Source organism: Coregonus clupeaformis, chromosome 7 (assembly GCF_020615455.1).
Source record: "Coregonus clupeaformis isolate EN_2021a chromosome 7, ASM2061545v1, whole genome shotgun sequence".
NCBI lineage: Eukaryota > Metazoa > Chordata > Actinopteri > Salmoniformes > Salmonidae > Coregonus > Coregonus clupeaformis.
The window spans coordinates 18,718,369-18,744,581 of NC_059198.1; the positions used below are offsets into that span (position 1 = coordinate 18,718,369).

Here is a 26,213-nt window from a genome sequence, read left to right on the forward strand (position 1 = left end):
ATCTATATTTTCTATGCTCTGTCCTTAAGATTGTAGCAACTCCAGCTACAAGATCCCACTGACAGCAGTGTGTAATTTGCAAGATGCAAAGCTGAGAGCCATGGCTCTCAAAGGCATGCTATAGCACATGACGAACTGCACCAGAAGCACAGACTATTGGTGAAAAAAACATACTGGGCTCTTTCAAAAACAGTTCAATCTTATGGTTGGAATCTCTTCTCTGCCAAGTGAGCCTTCATTGCTTGCCAATCTCCCCAAATCAGTGTCTGCATCCCAAATGGCACCGTATTCCCTATTTAGGGAATAGGGTGTCATTTAGGATGCAGTTAGTGACTGACCAGCTGAATGACCTTTTCCAGTGGAGCTCATCATAGGTTAGGCAGTGTGGCAGCTGATCAATACCCAGCCTAGCTGCTCTTTACCAGTCCATCCATCAGTCAATGCCAGTGCTGCATGTAGACTGGAACCTCAGCCTTGCCTCACTACCTCATGCACATCCAATTAAAACCTGAATCATCTACTTTAAATGTAGCCCTCCATGGTAACCCACTGACAACCTTGTTACGTCTCAAATGACACCCTATTCCCTATATAGTGCGCTGCTTTTGATCAGGCCCCTTTGCACTATATAGGGAATAGGGTGCCATTTGGGACACACATCCACTGACAGCCTCTCTTTCTCACTTTAAGAACTATTCAACATTGTAAGAAGTTGTGTAGATGTATATTGAACGTTTTCAAATCCTATGCAGTCATCGTCCCCCTGCCGACTAGTACACTCTGTTCCCAGTGTGTCGAGAAAGATTTGTTTTGCCTAGCTTTCTGCAGCATATAAGCCATTTAGGGAAAAACAAGGCCAGCTTGTGCAGTGCACTCATTCTCACCCAGTCTGTATTTTTAGAAGAGGGAGCCCCAGATAGCACGGCTGGTTTCTCTCTGAACTCAATGCATTTTAAGTAGGCTTAGGCCTTCTATTAGGCTTACCTTATAGCGCTGACTGGTGGAACTCACACGGCCACCAAGGAGTAGCCACCCTACTCTCTTTTCCTTCCTCGAATCTACCTATAACTCTGTCTACCTCTACACGTTTTCACTTTACCCTCAATTGCCCCCTCTCTCCCTCCCTGCCTCCCCATCCAAAACATAATCCAAGCAGAGTAGCGTTGCATTCCCAGCCCCCTGTACACTGTTGTGGCCAGGACCTATTCTCAGTCAGATAGATAGAGCATTCAGACAGACAGGGTTACTGTAACAACCACTGGATGCGTCCCAAATGGCACCCTATTCCCTATATAGTGCACCACGTTTGACCAGGGCACATAGGGCACCCCATTTCCTATATAGGGAGTATCCACTGACATGCCCTGCCCCGATTCCTGTCCTCTCTACATCAAGCATGCAGCCCCATGCCCTGGCCAGGTCATCGAGAATCCTGTAGCATCAGCCTCATGTATAAGCCTTCTGGAGGCCAGATGTGGATATTATGGGGTTTCCTGTAGCACTACAGCTGCAGTACTCCTAGCTGTCAGCAGATAAACTAAATCCCCACTTTACTTTGGACAGGAGAGGGGCTCTGGCTGTGTGATGGAAAAATTGATTACTTGTGTTAACAAAACTTTATTGCTCTGGCTCTTGGCCAAATGACTGTCTGGCTGCATGGGAGAGCGAATGCATCACTTTCATATCCAAAGGCTCTCCAAAGTCCACACTAAATCAAAACAGCATGGGGAGGAACGGGAGGCTTGCAGTCCGGGGTAGGGATGTGCACGGTTATTTGAAAGTGTGAATATTCGAACGGAGGTTAGTATTCGAATACTTGTGTGAGGCCTATTTTAACCTGATTTTAACACTGAAAAGGCTTTTCTAAATTAAATTAAAAATATCCATGTAACTATGTTTTCTTTTATTGTGTATATATATATATATATATATATATATATATATATATATATATATATATATTATTATTATTTTAAAAAATTCCCTAGATATGGCGCCGACGAAGATGGTGGCCTTCGCGACTAGCTCTTAGGAAACTTTGCGGTATTTTGTTTCTTTATGTATTATTTTTTACATTATTAGCTCAGAAAGTGTTTTGTATCATTACATACAGCCGGGAAAAACTATTGGATATCAGAGTGGCGGTAACTCACCAGCGTTACGACCAGGAAGACGACTTTCCCGAAGCAGATCCTTTGTTTGCTCTCCCCAGGGCAATTGAACTGATTCCAGCGGCTGACCCAAAACATCGCCGGCGGAGGAGAGGCACTCGGAGCGGCCTGCTGGTTCGACTTAAGAGGCACGCACACCACCCACCGCTTCCAAGTATACTACTCGCTAATGTTCAGTCTCTGGTTAACAACCTCGACGAGCTCGGGGCAAGGATTTCTTTCCAGAGAGACATCAAGGCCTGTAACATACTTTGTTTCACGGAAACATGGCTCTCTGGGGATATTCTGTCGAAATCAGTCCAGCCAGATGGGTTCTAAGTTCATCGCGCAGACAGGAATAAATATCTCTCCGGGAAGCAGAAGGGCGGAGATGTGTGTTTCATGATTAACGACTCATGGTGTAATTGTTGTAACATACAGGAACTCAAGTCCTTTTGTTCACCTGACCTAGAATACATCACAATCAAATGCCAACCATATTATCTCCCAAGATAATTTTCTTCAGTTATAGTCATGGCCGTGTATATCCCCCCTCAAGCCGATACCACGACGACCCTCAAAGAACTTCACTGGACTTTATGTAAACTGGAAACCACATATCCTGAGGCTGCATTTATTGTAGCCGGGGATTTTAGCAAAGCAAATTTGAGGACTAGGCTGCTGAAGTTCTATCAACATATCGACTGTTGTACTCGCGCTGCTAAAATCCTCGACCATTGCTATTCGAACTTCCGGGATGGTTATAAGGCCCTCCCCCGCCCTCCTTTCGGCAAATCTGACCACGACTCCATTTTGCTCCTTCCTTCCTATAGGCAGAAACTCAAACAGGAAGTACCCATGCTAAGGACTATTCAACGCTGGTCTGACCAATCGGAATCCACGCTTCAAGATTGTTTTGATCACGCGGACTGGGATATGTTCCGGGTAGCTTGCGAAAATAATTTAGACTAATACACTGAAACGGTGACTGAGTTTATCAGGAAGTGTATAGGTGATGTTGTGCCCACTGTGACTATTAAAACCTACCCTAACCAGAAACCGTGGATAGATGGCAGCATTCGTGCAAAACTGAAAGCGTGAACCACCGCATTTAACCATGGCAAGGTGACTGGGAATATGGCAGAATACGAACAGTGAAGCTACTCACTCCACAAGTCAATTAAACTGGCAAAACATCAGTATAGAGACAAAGTGGAGTCGCAATTCAACGGCTCAGACACGAGACGTATGTGGCAGGGTCTACAGACAATCACGGACTACAAAAAGAAAAGCAGCCACATTGCCGACACCGACATCTCGCTTCCAGACAAGCTAAACACCTTCTTCGCCCGCTTTGAGGATAACACAGTGCCACTGATGAGGCCCACTACCAAGAACTGTGGCCTCTCCTTCTCCGTGGCCGACGTGAGTAAGACATTTAAGCATGTTAACCCCTGCAAGGCTGCCAGCCCAGACGGCATCCCTAGCCGCGTCCTCAGAGCATGTGCAGACCAGCAGGCTGGTGTGTTTATGGACATATTCAATCTCTCTCTTTCCCAGTCTGCTGTTCCCACATGCTTCAAGATGGCCACCATTGTTCCTGTACCCAAGAAAGCAAAGGTAACTGAACTAAATGACTATCGCCCCGTAGCACTCACCTCTGTCATCATGAAGTGCTTTGAGAGACTAGTCAAGGATCATATCACCTCTACCTTACCTGTCACCCTAGACCCACTTCAATTTGCTTACCGCACCAATAGATCCACAGACGATGCAATCGCCATCACACTGCACACTGCCCTATCCCATCTGGACAAGATGAATACCTATGTAAGAATGCTGTTCATTGACTATAGCTCAGCATTCAACACCAGAGTACCCTCCATGCTCATCATTAAGCTCGAGGCCCTGGGTCTGAACCCCGCCCTGTGCAACTAGGTCCTAGACTTCCTGACGGGCCGCCCCCAGGTGGTGAAGGTAGGAAACAACATCTCCACTTCGCTGATCCTCAACACTGGGGCCCCACAAGGGTGCGTGCTCAGCCCCCTCCTGTACTCCCTGTTCACCCATGACTGCGTGGCTAAGCACGCCTCCAACTCAATCATCAAGTTTGCAGACGACACAACAGTAGTAGGCTTGATTACCAACAATGACGAGACCGCCTACAGGGAGGAGGTGAGGGCTCTGGGAGTGTGGTGCCAGGAAAATAACCTCTCACTCAATGTCAACAAAACAAAGGAGATGATCGTGGACTTCAGGAAACAGCAGAGGGTGCACCCCCCTATCCACATTGACGGGACCGCAGTGGAGTAGGTGGAAAGCTTCAAGTTCCTTAACGTACACATCACTGACAAACTGAAATGGTCCACCCACGCAGACAGTGTGGTGAAGAAGGCGCAACAGAGCCTCTTCAACCTCAGGAAGCTGAAGAAATTTGGCTTGGCACCTAAAACCCTCACAAACTTTTACAGATGCACAATTGAGAGCATCCTGTCGGGCTGTATCACCGCCTGGTACGGCAACTGCACCGCCCGCAACCGCAGGGCTCTCCAGAGGGTGGTGCGGTCTGCCAAACGCATTACTGGGGGCAAACTACCCGCCCTCCAAGACACCTACAGCACCCGATGTCACAGGAAGGCCAAAAAGATCATCAAAGACATCAACCATCCGAACCACTGCCTGTTCACCCCGCTATCATCCAGAAGGCGAGGTCAGTACAGGTGCATCAAAGCTGGGACCAAGAGAATGAAAAACAGCTTCCATCTCAAGTCCATCAGACTGTTAAATAGCCATCACTAGCACATTAGAGGCTGCTGCTGCCTATTGAAATCACTGGCCACTTTAAGAAATGGAACACTAGTCACTTTAATTATGTTTACATATCTTGCACTGCTCATCTCAAATGTATATACTGTATTCAATTCTATAATATTCTACCGTGTCTTAGTCCATGCTGCTCTGTCATTGCTTGTCCATATATGTATATATTCTTAAATTCCATTCCTTACTAGATTTGTGTGTATTGGGTATATGTTGTGAAATTGTTAGATGTTACTTGTTAGATATTACTGCACTGTCGGAGCTAGAAGCACAAGCATTTCGCTACACCCGCAATAACAAGACAGGCACTGTTATATGGGATGATAAATAACATTTTGGCTGCTACAAGTTAGCTAGACTTGGCTGTAGCCGAGTTGCCTTGGCATCTCTCTCTCTCTCCATCCATTGGGATTTCAATGTGGCCCTTTGTTTTAGAAATAGTGATATTTGGGAGATGATTTCCATTTCAAATAACTGAAAGTGAGAGGTTGTAATCTGAATAAAGGGAAAAAGGCCATTTGTCACGATCGTCATACATAGAGGAGGACCAAGGCGCAGCGTTGAAGGCGAGCATATTTATTATATTAATGATCACACGATCAAAACAACAAAACGATGACGTGACAGTCAATGGTAAACACAAACCAAATACGAACAAGAAACCACAATGAATGAGTGCCAAACGGCTACCTAAGTATGACTCCCAATCAGAGACAACGAGCTACAGCCGTCTCTGATTGGGAGCCACCCTGGCCAACATAGATCTACAAAACCAGAAAGTGAAACCTAGAACCCACATAGACTATACACACCCTGGCTCAACATATTAGAGTCCCCAGAGCCAGGGCGTGACAGTACCCCCCCCTAAAGGCGCGGACTCCGACCGCGCCCACCAAACACCACAGGGGAGGGACCGGGTGGGCACTCCGCTTAGGCGGCGGATCCGGCTTCGGGCCTGATCCCCGCTCCTCTCCAACCCCCCAAAGTACCCCTGGTCCGGTCTGGCCCCGCTGGCCGGAGCTGGACTGCACACTGGTGGAGCGGATTGCTCCAGCTCCGGCGTGAAGCATCTGACCGGTGCCGGACCAGCCACCGGTGGAACAGGCACGGACCGTGCCGGACTGACGACGCACACCACTGGCTTGGTGTGGGGAGCAGGAGCGGGCCGAGCCGGGCTGTCGAGCGCACCACTGACTTGGTGCGGGGAGCAGGAACGGGCCGAGCCGGGCTGACGAGCGCACCACTGACTTGGTGCGGGGAGCAGGAACGGGCCGAGCCGGGCTGACGGGCGCACCACTGACTTGGGGCGGGAGCAGGAACGGGCCGAGCCGGCTGACGGGCGCACCACTGACTTGGTGCGGGAGCAGGAACGGGCCCGAGCCGGGCTGACGGGCGCACCACTGACTTGGTGCGGGGAGCAGGAACGGGCCGAGCCGGGCTGACGGGCGCACCACTGACTTGGTGCGGGGAGCAGGAACGGGCCGAGCCGGGCTGACGAAGCGCACCACTGACTTGGTGCGGGGAGCAGGAACAGGCCGGACCGTACTGGGGACACACACCACTGGTCCTACGCAGGGATCTGGAATGGGCCGGACCGGACTGGTAACACACCCCAGTACCTCTCGCCGTGCCTCTACACCTTCCACCCCCTCTTCGACCAGTGGCCCCCGTAAACTGGCGGCCTCCTCTGCCAATCCGCTGGGCCGCTCTGCCGCGGTCTCCTGCTGGCCCGTCGTCCACGGCGTTAGCCCCCCCCTAAAAAATTTCTGGCCGTCTCTCCTACCCGTGGACCAGGTCTCCATGTCCCTCGCCAGCCTTTCGCCCTTCTGCCACAATGTCAAGCCCTTCTCCTCCTCACTCGGCTTGACCCAGTCGAGGAGGCGAAGGAGATCTGCTAGAGATCTCCCTGGCGATGGCTCCTGGACACACTGCTTGGTCAAATCTTGGTGGTTTCTTCTGTCACGATCGTCATACATAGAGGAGGACCAAGGCGCAGCGTTGAAGGCGAGCATATTTATTATATTAATGATCACACGATCAAAACAACAAAACGATGACGTGACAGTCAATGGTAAACACAAACCAAATACGAACAATAAACCACAATGAATGAGTGCCAAACGGCTACCTAAGTATGACTCCCAATCAGAGACAACGAGCTACAGCCGTCTCTGATTGGGAGCCACCCTGGCCAACATAGATCTACAAAACCAGAAAGTGAAACCTAGAACCCACATAGACTATACACACCCTGGCTCAACATATTAGAGTCCCCAGAGCCAGGGCGTGACACCATTCTTGAACATGGGGTGAGACAATCTTACTAATTTGCTAGAGAACCAGTTCGGATTTAAGTATAACTTCTGTATGACTGAAGCTTTTAGTGATAGGTTTAATGCTTTAATATTTAATAATTTCTGTCCTCCGAATTCATATTCATTATATAAATAGGCCCGTTTAATTTTGTCTGGCTTGCTGTTCCAAATAAAATAGAATATTTTTTTCTCATATAATTTAAAAAACTGTTTGCTAGGCATAGGCAATACATTTTACGTAATTTAGCAGACGCTCTTATCCAGAGCGACTTACAGGAGCAATTAGGGTTAAGTGCCTTGCTCAAGGGCACATCGACAGATTTTTCCCCTAATTGGCTCGGGGATTAGAACCAGCGACCTTTCGGTTACTGGCACAATGCTCTTAACCACTAAGCTACCTGCCGCCCCAATACCATAAGCAAATAGGTAAACTGGGATAATACTAAAGAGTTAATCAGGATGATTTTTCCACAAATAGACAGGTATTTACCTTTCCATGGTAGCAAGATCTTATCTATTTTTGCTAACTTTCTATTAAAATGTATTGGAGTGAGATCATTTATTTCATTTGGGATATGTATTCCGAGTATATCCACATCACCATCAGACCATTTTATTGGTGAACTACATGGTAATGTAAAAATTGTATTTTTAGTGATCCAATACGTAATATAGTACATTTATCATAATTTGGTTAGAAAATGTATCTAGATCCTCTATGAGGCTGTGGAGGGATTCCAGTTGTGGATTTAAAAGAAAACATTAATCATCAGCGTACAATGACACCTTGGTTTTTAAGCCCTGGATTTCTAATCCCTTGATATTATTGTTGGATCTGATTTTAATAGCTAACATTTCGATGGCCATAATAAATAGATATGTCGATAGTGGACAACCTTGATTTACTCCTCTTGACAGTTTAAAACCTTCGGAGAAATAGCCATTATTTACTATTTTACATGATTTTAACCCATTTTATAAGAGATGTTCCAAAATTGAAATGCTCCAGGCATTTATATATAAACTCCAGTCGTACTTTATCAAATGCCTTTTCAAAGTCTGCTATGAATAGCCTGCTATGAATAGCAGGCCTGGTTTCCCAGATTTTTCATAGTGTTCTATTGTTTCCAGTACTTGAATTATATTATCTCCAATGTATTGTCCATGTAAAAAAAACCTGACTGATTAGAATGAATAATGTCTGACAATACCTTTTTAATTCTATGCGCTATACATTTTGCTAGAATTTTTTTAAGGGGCCTCCACTTTTTTAAATGGACTGGATCTTTATCTTTCCCACTTGTATCCTGTTTCAGTAATAATGAAATCAGACATTCTTCTTGAGAGTCTGATAATCTACCATTTACATAGGAGTGGTTAAAAGATGCTAATAATGGTCCTTTGAGTATATCAAAAAAGGTTTGGTATACCTCGACTGGTATGCCATTCAACCCTGGAGTTTTTCGGACTTAAAGTCTTTAATTGCATCCAGAAGTTCCTCCTCTGTAATTTCACCTTCACATGAGTCTTTCTGTATGGCTGTTAATTTTACATTATCAATAGAAAAAAAACAATAGATATTATATTCCTTCTCTTTGAGCCATGTAAATATTTTTCTTCTTTTGTTATTATCTGCTAAGCCATTACAATTATAACTGGCTATACTTATTTCACCACTTACCATAATGAGATAGAAGTTTCAAATCTATTTATCATAATATATGTTTGTACATTTATCAATAACAAAATACCTTAGTGATTGAGTGTCCATATACAGTTGAAGTCGGACGTTTACATACAGTGGGGAGAACAAGTATTTGATACACTGCCGATTTTGCAGGTTTTCCTACTTACAAAGCATGTAGAGGTCTGTAATTTTTATCATAGGTGCACTTCAACTGTGAGAGACGGAATCTAAAACAAAAATCCAGAAAATCACATTGTATGATTTTTAAGTAATTCATTTGTATTTTATTGCATGACATAAGTATTTGATCACCTACCAACCAGTAAGAATTCTGGCTCTCACAGACCTGTTAGTTTTTCTTTAAGAAGCCCTCCTGTTCTCCACTCATTACCTGTATTAACTGCACCTGTTTGAACTCGTTACCTGTATAAAAGACACCTGTCCACACACTCAATCAAACAGACTCCAACCTCTCCACAATGGCCAAGACCAGAGAGCTGTGTAAGGACATCAGGGATAAAATTGTAGACCTGCACAAGGCTGGGATGGGCTACAGGACAATAGGCAAGCAGCTTGGTGAGAAGGCAACAACTGTTGGCGCAATTATTAGAAAATGGAAGAAGTTCAAGATGACGGTCAATCACCCTCGGTCTGGGGCTCCATGCAAGATCTCACCTCGTGGGGCATCAATGATCATGAGGAAGGTGAGGGATCAGCCCAGAACTACACGGCAGGACCTGGTCAATGACCTGAAGAGAGCTGGGACCACAGTCTCAAAGAAAACCATTAGTAACACACTACGCCGTCATCGATTAAAATCCTGCAGCGCACGCAAGGTCCCCCTGCTCAAGCCAGCGCATGTCCAGGCCCGTCTGAAGTTTGCCAATGACCATCTGGATGATCCAGAGGAGGAATGGGAGAAGGTCATGTGGTCTGATGAGACAAAAATAGAGCTTTTTGGTCTAAACTCCACTCGCTGTGTTTGGAGGAAGAAGTAGGATGAGTACAACCCCAAGAACACCATCCCAACCGTGAAGCATGGAGGTGGAAACATCATTCTTTGGGGATGTTTTTCTGCAAAGGGGACAGGACGACTGCACCGTATTGAGGGGAGGATGGATGGGGCCATGTATCGTGAGATCTTGGCCAACAACCTCCTTCCCTCAGTAAGAGCATTGAAGATGGGTCGTGGCTGGGTCTTCCAGCATGACAACGACCCGAAACACACAGCCAGGGCAACTAAGGAGTGGCTCCGTAAGAAGCATCTCAAGATCCTGGAGTGGCCTAGCCAGTCTCCAGACCTGAACCCAATAGAACATCTTTGGAGGGAGCTGAAAGTCCGTATTGCCCAGCGACAGCCCCGGAACCTGAAGGATCTGGAGAAGGTCTGGATGGAGGAGTGGGCCAAAATCCCTGCTGCAGTGTCTGCAAACCTAGTCAAGACCTACAGGAAACTTATGATCTCTGTAATTGCAAACAAAGGTTTCTGTACCAAATATTAAGTTCTGCTTTTCTGATGTATCAAATACTTATGTCATGCAATAAAATGCAAATTAATTACTTAAAAATCATACAATGTGATTTTCTGGATTTTTGGTCTCTCACAGTTGAAGTGTACCTATGATAAAAATTACAGACCTCTACATGCTTTGTAAGTAGGAAAACCTGCAAAATCGGCAGTGTATCAAATACTTGTTCTCCCCACTGTACACCTTAGCCAAATACTTCTAAACTCAGTTTTTCACAATTTATGACATTTAATCCTAGCAAAACTTCCCTGTCTTTGGTCAGTTATGATCACCACTTTATTTTAAGAATGTGAAATGTCAGAATAATAGTAGAGAGAATGATTTATTTCAGCTTTTATTTATTTCATCACATTCCCAGTGAGTCAGAAGTTTACGTACACTCAATTAGTATTTGTTAGCATTGCCTTTAAATTGTTTAACTTGGGTCAAACGTTTCGGGTAGCCTTCCACAAGGTTCCCACAATAAGTTGGGTGAATTTTGACCCATTCCTCCTGACAGAGATGGTGTAATTGAGTCAAGTTTGTAGGCCTCCTTGCTTGCACACACTTTTTCAGTTCTGCCCACAAATGTTCTATAGGATTGAGGTGAGGGCTTTGTGATGGCCACTCCAATACCTTGACTTTGTTGTCCGTAAGCCATTTTGCCACAACTTTGGAAGTATGCTTGGGGTCATTGTCCATTTGGAAGACCCATTTGCGACCAAGCTTTAACTTCCTGACTGATGTCTTGAGATGTTGCTTCAATATATCCACATAATTTTCCTTCCTCATGATGCCATCTATTTTTTGAAGTGCACCAGTCCCTCCTGTTCTTCACGGTCGGGATGGTGTTCTTCGGCTTGCAAGGCAACCCCTTTTTCCTCCAAACATAACGATGGTCATTATGGCCAAACAGTTCTATTTTTGTTTCATCAGACCAGAGGACATTTCTCCAAAAAGTACGATCTTTGTCCCCATGTGCAGTTGCAAACCGTAGTCTGGCTTTTTTATGGCGGTTTTGGAGCAGTGGCTTCTTCCTTGCTGAGCAGCCTTTCAGGTTATGTCGATATAGGACTCGTTTTACTGTGGATATAGATACTTTTGTACCTGTTTCCTCCAGCATCTTCACAAGGTCCTTTGCTGTTGTTCCGGGATCGATTTGCACTTTTCGCACCAAAGTACGTTCATCTCTAAGAGACAGAACGCGTCTCCTTCCTGAGCGGTATGACGGCTGCGTGGTCCCAAGGTGTTTATACTTGCGTACTATTGTTTGTACAGATGAACGTGGTACCTTCAGGCGTTTGGAAATTGCTCCCAAGGATGAACCAGACTTGTGGAGGTCTACAATTTTTTTTCTGAGGTCTTGGCTGATTTCTTTTCATTTTCCCATGATGTCAAGCAAAGAGGCACTGAGTTTGAAGGTAGGCCTTGAAATACATCCACAGGTACACCTCCAATTGACTCAAATGATGTAAAATAGCCTATCAGAAGCTTCTAAAGCATGACATCATTTTCTGGAATTTTCCAAGCTGTTTAAAGGCACAGTCAACGTAGTGTATGTAAACTTATGACCCACTGGAATTGTGATTCAGTGAATTATAAGTGAAATAATCTGTCTGTAAACAATTGTTGGAAAAATTACTTGTGTCATGCACGAAGTAGATGTCCAAACCGACTTGCCAAAACTATAGTTTGTTAACAAGAAATGTGTGGAGTGGTTGAAAAACGAGTTTTAATGACTCCAACCTATGTGTATGTAAACTTCCGAGTTCAACTGTAGCTGTACCATGATATTTGCATTGCTACTAAGTAACCCTCCAATTGTTCTCCACTATTCCCCCCGCTAAAGCCCCTCCCCATCCCAAGTTGGGTTGTCATCCCAGTAATCGGCATACCACCCCCGTCCCCCCGGATCCTTAAACGCCCCAAGAGGCCAGTACCCATCCTTCGAAAACAGCACACAGTGCCACCCACAAAACAGAAGCAGGTCAACCGCCAAAAGCATTTCCAATGCTCTCACCTCAATATATATCTATTGAAATATCTTGCATATCTTAATTTCCATCATTAACAATTAATATGCGTAATAATGTCGGCAGTTCATGTGAAAGATTGTTACCTATAACCCAGATTGCCATTGTGTGGTTCTATATGGTTCTAAGTGGTTTTGTATGGAACTGTGTGTTTATATGTACTTTTGTGTGGCCCTGTGTGGTTATACAGTATGTTGTTCTGTGCGGTTCTGTGTGGTTCTAAGTGGTTCTTTGTGGTTTTGTATGGTCCTGGGTGGTTATGTGGTCCTGTGTGGTTGTCTATGGTTCTGATAGTCTCCCTCTCTTTCTTTCTCTCATCCAGGCACTGCTCTGGTGGTCCAGTGGGACCATGTCCACCTGCAGGACAGCTACAACCTGGGCAGCTTCACCTTCCAGGCCACACTGCACAGCGACGGCAGGATCGTCTTCGCCTACAAAGAGGTCAGTCTCTCTCTCTCTCTTTTTCTCTTTATCTACGTATACCTCACTCTCTCTCTCACTCTCTCTCTCTCTCTCTCTCTCTCTCTCTCTCTCTTTCTCTTTATCTACGTATACCTCTATCTCTCTCTATCTCTCTCTCTCTCTCTCTCTCTCTCTATCTCTCTGTTGCTCCCTATCTAGGCTATATCTCCCTCACCTCCCCTCTCCCTCTTTCTCTCTCTTTCTCTATTTCTGCTGCTCTCACTCCCTCTGTCACGGTTCTTCTTTATTTATCTTGCTGCTCCTCCCTCCAGCTATCTCCCATAGACGGTGGATTGTTTAGCAACAAAACCGATTTGTGCGCAACACTTGAGGAAAACAGACGGGATTAGTTTAGAATCAAAGGATTGTTGACAACATGCACACTTTGTTTCCTCTCCAAATGTTAATTGAGAACATAAATACATTTGCACAATGAGTACTTGTTGTCTCTCAAATATATTGTTACAGTTGTCGGCAGCTAGATAGCGATAATTAGCAAAACAAGACATGGTATTGTCACGTCTACTCCCGCTCCTCCTCTCTGGCGCTTGTTGTCGCCAGTTCACTCACCATTACGCACACCTGCCACCATCGTTACGCGCACCTGTGCTTCATGAGTTTCACCTGGACTCCATCACCTTCCTGATTACCTCCCCTATACATGTCACTCCCTTTGGTTCCTTCCCTAGGCGTTATTGACTCTCTTTTTGTGTTACATGTCTGTTCGCTACTCGTGTTTCTTGTTTTGTTCCATGTTTCATTTATTATTAAATTTACTCCCTGGACTTGCTTCCCGACTCCCAGCGTACAAGTGTCAAGAACAAGATAAAACTAGCTGAAACGAGCCACCTACGATTTCCCACATGGCATCTACTTGTCATTGTTGCTAGCTATCTGAACGTTCAGAATCATAACAACACACGGCCTCTGCAATGCGCACGCGTCATTTTCGTGACGTTGTCAGCTAACCCAGCTATAGGGGTGTAGGAGTGACATTGTGTCACACCCAGCTGGTGAGGAGCGGGGATTTCTTCATACTCACCTCTCTCATTCTCCATCTCTTTCTGTTCCTCTCTTTCTCTTTCTCTCTGTTTCTGTTTCTCGCTCTATGTTTCTCTCTCTCGCTCTCTCATTCCTCACCCTCTCTTCCTTGTTGTGACAGAGCACTTATTTCATTCTCTCCTTGATTGTGTTGATAAATAAAGCTCTGTGCTCTCCAACCTCTGTTTTCAATCAGGGCACGATGCAACATATCTCTCTCTCCCTCTCTTTCTCTCTCTCTTTCTCTCCATTCCAATCAGGGAGTACTTTTCTCTAACTCCACTCACCTCATCCACCTTCATGTAAAGACGTAAAGTTCACTGCAGCGTTTACGTCACTTTTACTTTAACCACACAATAAAAGTGTGTATCTCCAAGGATCTCTACATTCTCAAGTTTGAGCCCGCCAGACTTGTTTTGCAGAATTATTAATTTGCGCCTTCATTTTGATGGATTTCCTGGGAGATGAGTCGATTGTAAGCTCTTTGTTCTTGCCAGTAAATGAAGTCCCATTGTCTGTAGGCTGCGCCACAAATGGCACCCTATTCCCTATATAGTGCAGGCCCTGGTCAAAATTGGTGCACTATAAAGGGAATAGGGTGTCATTTGGGACACATTTACCCCAGCCTTCCATCAGCATCAGAAACTGTTAGGCCTCTGCCTGGTTTGGTCTGTTTGGGTCCAATTTCCAGCCAGCTGTTAGATAGACAGGTGTGGTGGCTGGTGATTGATGCCCCTCCACTATTCTCTCCTCTCTCTTCCAGATCCCCATCGAGGTGGCCCAGATCAGCTCCGTCAATCACCCGGTGAAGGTGGGCCTCTCCGATGCCTTTGTGGTGGTCCACAGGATCCAGCAGATTCCCAGTGAGTCACGATGATGCAGAGATTGCTGCGTCACTGCACGCACACACATGACTCCCTGCGTTGCTACACACACATAAACCATCATAAACCACATCGCACACCCACACGCATGCACGCACACCTCACACCTTTTACCACTCACACATCACATACACACATACCACCTCACACCTTTTACTTTACACACACCATCAAACATCACTTAAGTTTTTTACTGTATACACTATCACATACCACCTCATACTGCAGGACACCAAAGGATGGGCAGTGGAAACATACAGTAAGCCAGTCACATGACCAGTACACGTTTTTTTTCTCTCTCAAAGCTCCTCCCTTGTGGGCTGCATTCATCATTTTTAAGGAATTATTATTTTGGGTTAAAATAAACACTCCAGGACACCCACACTGGAACATCTCAAGCTAGATAGAAAGTATGTAGAAATGATAATGGACCTATACTGTATATATTAAAATAACTGTTCCTTTTTCCGGGCCGCAAATTGATTTTGATGAACAAATCAGTAAAAAAAAAATCTATGCAGCCTTTTGTTGAATTCAAAATCTCAGAATTCACCCCTGCCCTATATGCTGATCTTGGTTCAGTTTTGCATTTTTCCCACTGGGGGAAGGGAAGTTGATCCAAGATCTGAACATCACCCCAAAGCGGCTTTAGTTCAACCTTTTGCTGTGGCCTCTCAAACAGCAGAATGGGTATGAGTATATGGGCATGGTCCAGAATTATATGGGCATGGTCTCTTTGCATGACGTCCCAATTTAGGCCCATTAAAGTTAAAAGAAAGTTGAGCAAAGAGGAGAAAGTCAGCCTTTTCATCCGCTGCTAGACACTGGGGCTTTCATTTCATTTTGAAGTCTGCGAAAATCATTATTTTAATTGCTTGTTGAGGATATATTCATAGGACTTGGCGTTTGAAGAAGGTACAGTATTTGTTTCACTTAGCGTTTTATAGCTAGTTGTTTATAAAATTACGACTTCGTCTGGAATTATTAAATCATGGGTAATAAGTAACTCTACTCAGAAAACTTTAAAGACTCTGACTGTGTCCCAAATGGCACCCCATTGCATATATAGTGCACTACTTTTTTTACCAAAGCCCTATGGGCACTACATTGGGAATTGGGGGCCATTTGGAACATAGCCTCTGTGGTCAGTAATAAAGGGTTTAGGTGTTATAATGGGGAATTCAAATCTACTGCTCAGCTGTTTTGTGAGTGTTGAGCTTCTGTGGTTGTTGATTCTTTCTACTTCTCTGAAAACTGTGGGTTCAGGGGTGCTCTTGTTACAGTAGCTACAGTAGCTCTCCCATAACACTCTTGTTGATATTATAAATAATAATAATATGCCATTTAGCAGACACTTTTATCCAAAGCGACTTACAGTCACGCGTGCATAGATTTTTATGTGTATGGGTGGTCCCGGGGATCGAACCCACTACCTTGGCGTTACAAGCGCCGTGCTCTACCAGCTGGCTCTACCAGCTAGCCCTCAAACTCAACTCTGGACCTCGAAGCCAGTTCCACTGTGTTTTTTCATTGTTCCCCTATTTATCAGGTAGAACAGAAAAACAGCAGGCTCCGGACCTCGTAGGGTAAGAGTTGAAAACCCTTGCTATAGAGGGTTCTCAGGCTTCCAAAGGACTTGTGTTAAACACTACCCTCTTTGATGTAGCCTTTCTAACGTTGAGCTCAGCTGGATGAAAACAGACTCCTCGGCAGCATCCCAAATGGCACCCTATTCCCTATGGGACCTGGTCAAAAGTATTGCACTATATAAGGAATAGGGTGACATTTGGGATGCGGCGTGGGGGGGGGCTGAGGAGTATTTATCTCCGCTCTGCTGAGGAGTATTTTTTTCCGCCCATACAGGAGTAATGAAGGCCTAGTTCACACATTTTGTGGGACTTTTAATTATTATTATATAATTATTTTTTTAATCAGGGGGTGCTCCAGCACCCTCAGCACCCATACTTCCCATGGCTATGACACCAGGAGGTGCTGATTTTGCAGGTACCAGATTACATTTGGACCTGGCGAAATGTGGAAGCTATACCGTCCACTTGGGGCAACGTGAGCACCTATTACCGTATAGTAGGCTCACTAAGGCATTGTGGATGGTGAATGAGCATTTAAGCTGCAGACGCCGGCTTCAAGGGTCGCGTGTTCAATCCCAGTGCTAGGCATGCATTTTTTGTTTTTTTGTTTTAAGCCTTTCCTTAACCTTAACCCTTAACTTACCCACTCAAAATTAATGCCTAAACTTAAGTTTAACCCTATCCCTAACTTTAACCCTAAAGTTTAGAATTAATGCCTAAACGTAAGTTTTAGTTGAACTTTTTTTGACTGACAACGAAGATACGGCACCACATGGCATAATTCTGTGACAGCTAAGATACGGCACCACGTGGTGTAATTGAAACTTCAAGCCATGGCGTAATTCTGTTGCTGCAGTTAAGCCACAGGTTGCCATTTTATTTGGAGATTCGGATGCAAAGTTCTGTCTGTTGTAGCCTGAAAGAAAATGCTGAGCCAGCTTCCTCACAAACTTTTACCGAGCTCACTTCTTTATTTATTTTGTTTTAAGGGACATACAATACAGCCCAAACAGTAGTACTGTACTCCCTCTGAAGTAAACTATTGGTTTAGGATCTGAGAAGCCTGTCCTTTGGAAGTGTAATATCATGATAATTATATACTGTATTATAATAAAAACATACTAGTTAATGAGAAGATGAAGGACCAGAAAATGTCCTGGAAAACATACATTTGATAATATATTTCATATACCTAGTGAATGGTGGCGAATGTGATATGTCTAGAGAGGAGAGGGAAAGGCAGGTTGGTGGGTGAGCATGGAGAAGGTAATATTTGGGCAGAGGGCAGACACCCGTGTCTGTCTGTCTGTCTGGAGAGAAAGGTCAGGATTAGCATCTTGGGTCTTCTGTCGGTCAAAAGGGCAGGACAATCTCTCTCTCTCTCTCTCTCTCTCTCTCTCTCTCTCTCTCTCTCTCTCTCTCTCTCGCTCTCTCTCTCTCTCTCTTAATGTGGCTCAGCCGCTGCTGTTTAGTAGGCAACGCATGTAGCCAATGCACCCATTTCAGGATATACAGTAGCAATGTTAGCTACAGGTTTGTTAACATGTTATGCTGTGCAGTGCTCTGCACATCTTGACTGGCTGCATTACCGCTTGGTATGGCAACTGCTCGGCATCCGACCGCAAGGCGATACAGAGGGTAGTGCGTACGGCCCAGTACATCACTGGGGCCGAGCTCCCTTTCATCTAGGACCTCAATTACCTCGTACCCCTGCACATCGCCTCGGTACTGGTACCCATTGTATATATCCAAGTTATCATTAATCCTTGTGTAGCTAATATTACTTTTATTTTTACGTGTTTTACTTTTCTATTATTTCTCTATTTTCTTTCTCTCTGCATTGTTGGGAAGGGCCCGTAAGTATTTCACTTTTAGTCCACACCTGTTGCTTGTGATGAATAAAATGTGATTTGATTCATATGGATATGAGACATCAGTAAAAGCCCTAACAATCTTGAAAAAACACACACACACCCTGGTCTGGTCCCCTGGACAGCAGGTAGAATGGATCCTTCTGCCGTATTGATTGCACTGGCCCAGGGTTCCTCCCAGCTCTGAAACTCACTGTGTCAGATGGCTGGACTACTTTGATCTGATTTCCTGCTGTGTAATCCCAATCCCTACAGCTGCATGGAACTAATTTTTCATTCTCCTGGAAGAAAATAATGTATTTTGAAATGTAGATCAACCTTTTAAGGACCGGTTGTTCTTTTAGACACTTTTGCTGATACTTGTAGTGTTAGCGACTGTACATGAAAATGGTATTTGAAGTTATCTCTCGTATTCTAATATGGTTATGTATTTAGACTAGAGTGATTGGGACCAGTATGAAAAAAATGTATGCACTCACTAACTGTAAGTCGCTCTGGATAAGAGCGTCTGCTAAATGACTAAAATGTAAAATGTAAAATTGCTTAGTGGCTTTAAGCTCCAAGCATCAGAGCGTAGCATAGGTTGCGTACCAATTCCTTTATGTAGTGCACTACTTGAATGGGCTGTGGTCAAAAGTAGTGCACTTTATAGGGTATAGGGTGCCATTTGGGAAGAGACCAGGCAGCTGAAGGGCTGAGTGTTCAGTATACAGGAGGGAACTCATGTCGAGTCAATAAGTGTTTCTGTTGCCAATTACCAGCCTGAGCACACACAGCTAGCACAGCCGGAGAGGCTTCCTCTAACCCACTCCTTTAGCCACGTTCACGCTCAAGTTGTGAAATGAAACATTTTACTCTGCTAGCTAGCTATTTCCAGGCCATGGCGTTTGGGCCTGGCCTGTGCTGCACTGGCAGCAGCAGGGGGAGGATTTGCCGGCATCCTGTGGACAGGCGAGATAATTACCAGGTCAGGTGCTAGAGGCCTGGAGGCCCGCTGGTCTTCCTGTGTTAAAAGCTTTAAACCCAGGCTTTTATTTAGCCACCTCCGGGCTGGGCAGCCAGACACACGGACAGCCAGACTCCAAGTCACCCTCATGCATTATTCTGGTGAGGTTATCAAAACCAGAAGCGCCTCGGTCCTTTTAATACCTGTCTGAGTTTATTCTTATGCTAATTCACTGCGGTAGCTGTACTACAATAGCAGGCCCAGGATTAGCTCACCTCATTATTATACAGGCAGAGGAGGAGGTCAGCTTGACATCCTTGTGTGTATTCATCATATCCATTCATATTGTGATATTGCATAATTTCCATGTCCAATAAACAGGCTATTTTGGGGTGATTGCAACGATTTTCGGGGAGGGGATAATGGAAGTAATTTGCTCAAGGCAAGTGAGCTTGCCGTGTGGCGGTAAGGATTCTGAAACTAATGAGTTGGTGATATGAAAGCCACATGATTGTTATCTTGATGGCAGGAAATACACTGGCATGGAATTATAGCTTTTATACCCCATTGGGAATAGCAATAAGGAGATAACCTCACAGTCAGGGTCCTATGTGATATTCTGTTCTACCCAGTCATTTGTATTATTATTATCACAGTCCTGTTGGAACAGTGTGAGTATTGAAAATCTGCCCGCGTATCTATCCTATTTATCCTCCCAGCAGAGTTGGACTCATTTTACACTTACATTTTAGTCATTTAGCAGACGCTCTTATACAGAGCGACTTACAGTGCCTGTGGCACAGGTACTGTACACAGGCTACTGGCAAATTAAGCCCTATTCAGAATTTAGATTCCCTTATTCCTTCATTGACTTTGAACTCATTGCACAAGGTCTCCACATCACATTTCCTTTGATTCTCATCCAACCTTCAGGGGTGAATGAATAAGAAATATTTTCCTTGGCTGGTATTCTTAGATGTGTACCAGACCAGACCAGTAGCCTATTTTCCATTGTATTTTCTATCTGGTGAGATATTGATTGGGCCAGTGCATAATTTTGCACGAGTGTGCTTTTAATTAGATTATGGCCTAATTGACCCTTGTGTGCATAATTGATGACACACTTCTACAAAGCTCCTTTTGTTTGATGGTATTGGAGCAGGGCAGCTAAATCCTCATTACCACTTTTGATGCTCAGGCTGAGACTGTAATTGCTGTGAGTGAAATCTTCCTACCTCCCAGACCCGCTCCGGGGTGTAGTTTCCCATAGGTGCAGATCTAGGATCAGCTTCCCCTCCCTAATCCTAACCTTCACTAGTAGAGGGAAAATGCAAAACTGACCCAAGATCCAACTAGCTCTCACAGTCTCGTCAGAATTAGACATTCATCCATGTTTCTCAAACGTCAAATTTAAAAGTTGTTGTAAACGTAACATTTTAAAGTGTTTAAGGTTAAGTTTAGGCATGAACTCCGAATGGTCAAGGTAAGGGTTAAGTTTTGGGATAGGCTTAAAACGAAAACCTCAAAAACAACATTCCATTGCTGGAATTGAACTTGCAACCTTTGGAATCAGAGGCAGATGCTTACGCCCTAGCAAAACTGAAACCTACTTGAAGGTAACAGCGCTCACTGTTGTCACTAGTGGCCGGTTTCCACGTCATCTCCCAACGTCCTCAGACATGGATGGATGTCGAATACTCACTTGTATCACAGGTGACCTGGCTGCCAAGATCAGTGTCTGAGAGCAACTTCACCCTACACCCCCAGACTCATCCACCTCCTGAGGAAACCCGAGCCAGGCGACCGAGTCTGGCTAGTCTGCCCACAGAGCAGCACCCCTAGGCAGGCAGCGAGAGAGAGACCTCCCCCCTCCTCTGGCCCCTCAATGCTATCATTGGACTTGATCATCTTACTGCCTGGGGCTAGAGGAAGCCAGCCATAGGGGAGGGCAGATGGTGGGTGGGATGTGTTTCAGGGTCAAGTCAGCTGATACTGTACAGCTGCATCGCAATGATAGCTGTGCCACTAGAGATCCTGGTTCGAATCCAGGCTCTGTCGTAGCCGGCCGCGACTGGGAGACCCATGGGGCGGCGCACAATTGGCCCAGCGTCGTCCAGGGTAGGAGAGGGAATGGCCGGCAGGGATGTAGCTCAGTTGGTAGAGCATGGCGTTTGCAACGCCAGGGTTGTGGGTTTGTGGGTTTGATTCCCACGGGGGGCCAGTAAAAAATTAATAATAATAATAATAATAATGTATGCACTCACTAAACTGTAAGTCGCTCTGGATAAGAGTCTCAAGTGGCACCCTATTCTCAATATAATGCAATGCTTTTGACCAGAGCCTTATGGGCAGTGATGTAGTGGTAAAACAAATAGGTGGGTAAACGCTGATCACCATTAGCGGTGAGTAAAGTAACGTTCCCTATACTTTCAATGCATTTTTCTGCAAATAGGTGGGTAAACGCTTGTGCAAAATAAAAAAGCACATAAATGCATGAATAGCGTTTACGTGCATTTACTCTCCACTACTCCACTGCTTATGGGCCCCAAAAGTAGTGCACTATAAGGGAATAGGGTGCTATTTGGGATGCACACATAGTGTTTCCAGTGTGTAAGAAAAAGCTCTCCCCTGATCTTTCAGGTATCTGTTAGTGACAAGAGATCTCTCTTGGATTTAGTGGTTTTAGTATCTCAGGGGCAGACTGGTCATCTGGCATTTCAGGCAAATGCCAGATGGGTTGTACCATTCTTAGCCCAGTGGGCCTGTCTGACTTTTTTCCCCCGCAAAATGATCATTATCAGGTAGTGGTGAGCGATTGGTGCTTTTTGAGGTTGGTTCAGTTTCGGTTTGATTATTAAAATATTACATCACGTTTTCGGTAAAAATAAATAAAACATTAAATGTGAGTTGAATGCTGTAACAACGCAGAATAAAACAATGAATAAACGTCCCATTATGGTAGTGACTGTCCATTGCTGCTTATCACATATTAACCATCATTTATTTACATTACTTTACTTTAATAAAATATTTGTTTTATTTGATTACTTTATTATTTCATTCCAAGTCATAATCTCGTCTCAATAGAGCTGCTGCCTATGCTGTCTGCAAAATCACAATTTTAGTAGTTCTTCAAAGTAAATAAGGCATACTTTTATGACTGCTGAATACCAACTATCAATCACTTAGATCATGTATTTTCAGGTAGAGATACGTCGCAAGCAACTGCTCTCTATCCCTCTTGCACATTCTCTCTTCTCTCGGTCTCCATCAATGAGGTCTCCATGTCTGCTCTACACAGACCGGACAAGTAAGCAGGCGCGCAATTGATTATGGTCATTGTAGTTAATTACCACATTTACGGCGCTAAACTATGTAGAATATTGGCCTGTTGGAAACTACAACTCCCTACTACATCGCACAGTTTGGGCTTGATCTGATTTATCTCTACAGAAACTGAGCATTGAACTCACAGAAAAACCCAGAATGAAATGCAATTCAAATAATTGAATTGAAATAGTTGTTTAAAAAACGAAAAGTAACAGACATTTTGGTTAATCGCTCAGCACTATTATCAGGCTAATAATGGGGGCCTCATGGAACAACTGAGCTGGTGTGGGGGCCTCGAGATTTTTTTTTTTTAAATGCCAGGGATGATTTCTGGTCCCAGTCTGCCCCTGCTGTATCTGGATCCACAGAAGCACACAACAGGATAAATGGCTTTGTTCTAAGATCAAAACTCATCCAAGCAGTATGAGTGTATACAATAAGTGTTTATGATGAATGGGGCTCGCTAGCAGTCAAACTCATTGCTGTATATGTTCCACAGCCATGGCACTGTTTATTGAATTTCAATTTTCTAGCTCGTTGCTCAAGCAAATGCGTGTATTATAGAAAATGTAATGTGTCGAACAATGTCATATGGGCTACATTAAATAATTATTCTCACTGGTGTACATAAACGTCCCATTGTATTCCAGGAATTTCAGTCACATTAACTTGAATTAAGGATTTAACCACACCAGGAAAATCACTAGAATTAAGGAATTAACTACTGTAGCAATCTTTTACATTTATGAGATTACAATGGCAGAGCTATGCCTTTTAATTTGAATTTAATTAGGATTTACAGTATAATATATAATATTATAATCCTTTCTCTCTGTGCATAGTTTAGTGCAGTGCCGGGGGGAGATGCATGGACTGCAAAACCAAGTGGGCCGTTTTACACTAAGATTGAAAAAGCATCTTAGGGAGGGCGTTATATGGTCCAGGGAGGGACTACTGAGAGTTAATGATGGATCAAATCAAACTCTCCATCTTACCTAGCGTGGTCCTGGTGACTGCTGCAGCAGATTATCTTGGTCACTGCGTCCCAAATGACACCCTATTCCTTGCATAGTGCACTACGTTTGACCCTATGGGCCCTGGTCAAACGTAGTGCACTATATAGGGAATATGGTTTGGGACGTTGCCTGGAAGAACTGGGGGCTTTCAACAGGGACTCTGATATCACCTCTAATGGGACATTGCTGCCCACCCCTTTGCCAAGTGGCAGGCTTTCTGTTAGAGAGAGAGTGAGAGAGATAAAACTAAAGAAATGCTCTTCTCTCTTCCCTTATGGCCTGATTCTGCCTCTCTGTTCTCTCTCGCTCTCTTCTTCGGGAACCACTTGTCCTAGTTTCAGCTCTCAGAGGAAGATTTGTGACCTTTTTTCTTTCTCTCTCTCTTTCCTTCCTTCCCTCCCTCTCTTTACCTTTCTCTCTCGCTTACTCCATCCAGATGTTCGTAGGAGAACGATCTATGAGTACCATCGTGTGGAGCTTACGAAGACCAAAATCACCAACTCCACGGCAGTGGAGATGATGCCTCTACCGAGTAAGATGGATTCCTTTGATAGACTTGGTTCATGATATGATATATGATAATGACAACACAAGTAGGCCCCCATGAACTAGTCTAGGTTCTAGATAAAGTCATAGGTGAAACAGAGCTAGAGTTAATAGATGTCAGACTGTATCCCATAATTTCAGGGACACCTGTGAGTCAAAACTCCTATCTTTTAGAAACATCTGTTTTGCATTTAGCAAACTACAACATTCTAGCTATCCACATATGGATTTCTATGTTGGTGTTTTGACACTGGGCATGAATGTATCAAGCGTCTCAGAGTTGGTGTGCTAATTTACGATCAGTTTAGCCTTCTATTCTGAAATGCTTAATACATTGTTTTGCATGATCAACTACAACAATCTAGCAATCTACATATAGATTTCTACATTGAGTTTTGACTGATCAGTAGACGTGTGTGTTGTTACGTGTGTGTATTGTAATGTGTGTGTTGTGATGTGTGTGTTATGACGTGTGTGTTGTAGTGTGTGTGTTGTAACGTTTGTGTGTAAATTGTAACATGTGTGTTGTGACGTGTGTGTGTGTGTGTTGTAACGTGTGTATCCTGTTCCCTCCACAGCATGTCTCCAGTTCACCAGCTGTAGCAGCTGCATCTCCTCCCAGATCAACTTCAACTGCAGCTGGTGCCACCGCCTTCGCAGGTCAGACACCCCTCTATACCCCTTATGTCTTTGTCTACATCCCAAATGGTACCCTACTACCAATATGCTCTGGTCAAAAGTAGTGCACTATATAGCGAATAGGGAGCCATTTGGGACGCAGACCATCTTTTTATCTTTTTCATCCAACACTCTACCTTTCTGTTTATTCTCCCCTCCATTTCCATCGCTCGCTCAGTCCCTCTATCCTTCTTCTCCCTCCTTTAACTGTTGCTATTAGTTCCAGTCACTCAGTAACTATGATATGTTAGCTAGCTATTGAGTGTGAGGTGTATGTATTGACATGGAGTCTGGAGTCTGATTCTTCCCTATTCCCACTGCTCAGTGTTTGTGTGCCAAATGGCACCCTATTCCCTGTATAGTGCACTCCTTTTAACAGCGCCCTGGACGCTTGTCAAAAGTTGTGCCCTATATAAATAGGGAATAAGTGCAATTTGGGAGGGAGCCAGTGAGTTCTGGTGATGCTCAGTTGTTTTTCCTTCTTGATGGCGTGCAAAGGAAAGGCAGGGAAGGAATGAACAACAGAGGGAGAGAAAAGCATGAGATTCGACCCATTACTCATGAAATCGAGACAGCCGCTCTCTCACACCTACTCTCTCTCTCTCCTTTCTCTCCCCCTTCCCCTTGACCATTTGTCTTTCTATCTTTCACACCCTCTCACAAAAAGGTAAATATTTGGGACAGTGTAGAATGTTATTGGACAGATGGGATATTACCTGCCTGTTGTAAGATGTGAATGATGGAGGTTTGGACAGAGTTGTTGGAGTGTTGTTGGAGCATTGTTTTAGCGTTGGATCGCAGCGTTTGGGTTCAGAAGACAGGGAAGCATAAATTAATTATAAAGCCGAGAATGTGTTCCAGGCATGTTGTTATCCATTAGAGGTTTGTAAAAGTCCAAGTTACAAGCCATTAGTTATCAAGTGCACTGAAAGGTTTCGGCCCTCAGTTCTTGGAAAATGTCTGTTGGACTTAGCGGAGATGATTTGACTACTATTACTCCCCTCCTCCTATGTCTCTACACTTTGGTCGCGTCCCAAATGGCAGCCTACTATTCCCCTATGGACACTGGTAAAAAGTAGTGTACTACAGTGGCTTGCGAAAGTATTCAACCCCCTTGGCATTTTTCCTATTTTGTTGCCTTACAAGCTGGAATTAAAATGGATTTTTTCCTTGATGGCCAAAAAGCTCAATTTTACCTCATCTGACCATAGTACCTTCTTCCGTGTGTTTGGGGAGTCTCCCACACGCCTTTTGGCGAACACCAAACGTGTTTGCTTATTTGTTTCTTTAAGCAATGTCTTTTTTCTGGCCAGTCTTCCATAAAGCCCAGCTCTGTG

The 26,213-nt window shown here is 44.4% G+C and overlaps 1 protein-coding gene across 1 annotated transcript in view; it reads left to right on the forward strand.

Moving 5' to 3' along the window:
- Positions 1–26,213, forward strand: part of plxdc2b (plexin domain containing 2b) — a 202,601-nt gene that overhangs the window by 104,872 nt on the left and 71,516 nt on the right. Inside the window, exons 6-9 of the mRNA XM_041881132.2 lie at positions 12,836–12,954; positions 14,780–14,879; positions 24,089–24,184; positions 24,777–24,858. Of these exons, the coding sequence (XP_041737066.2) occupies positions 12,836–12,954; positions 14,780–14,879; positions 24,089–24,184; positions 24,777–24,858 (397 nt within the window). The remainder of the gene's footprint in view (positions 1–12,835; positions 12,955–14,779; positions 14,880–24,088; positions 24,185–24,776; positions 24,859–26,213) is intronic.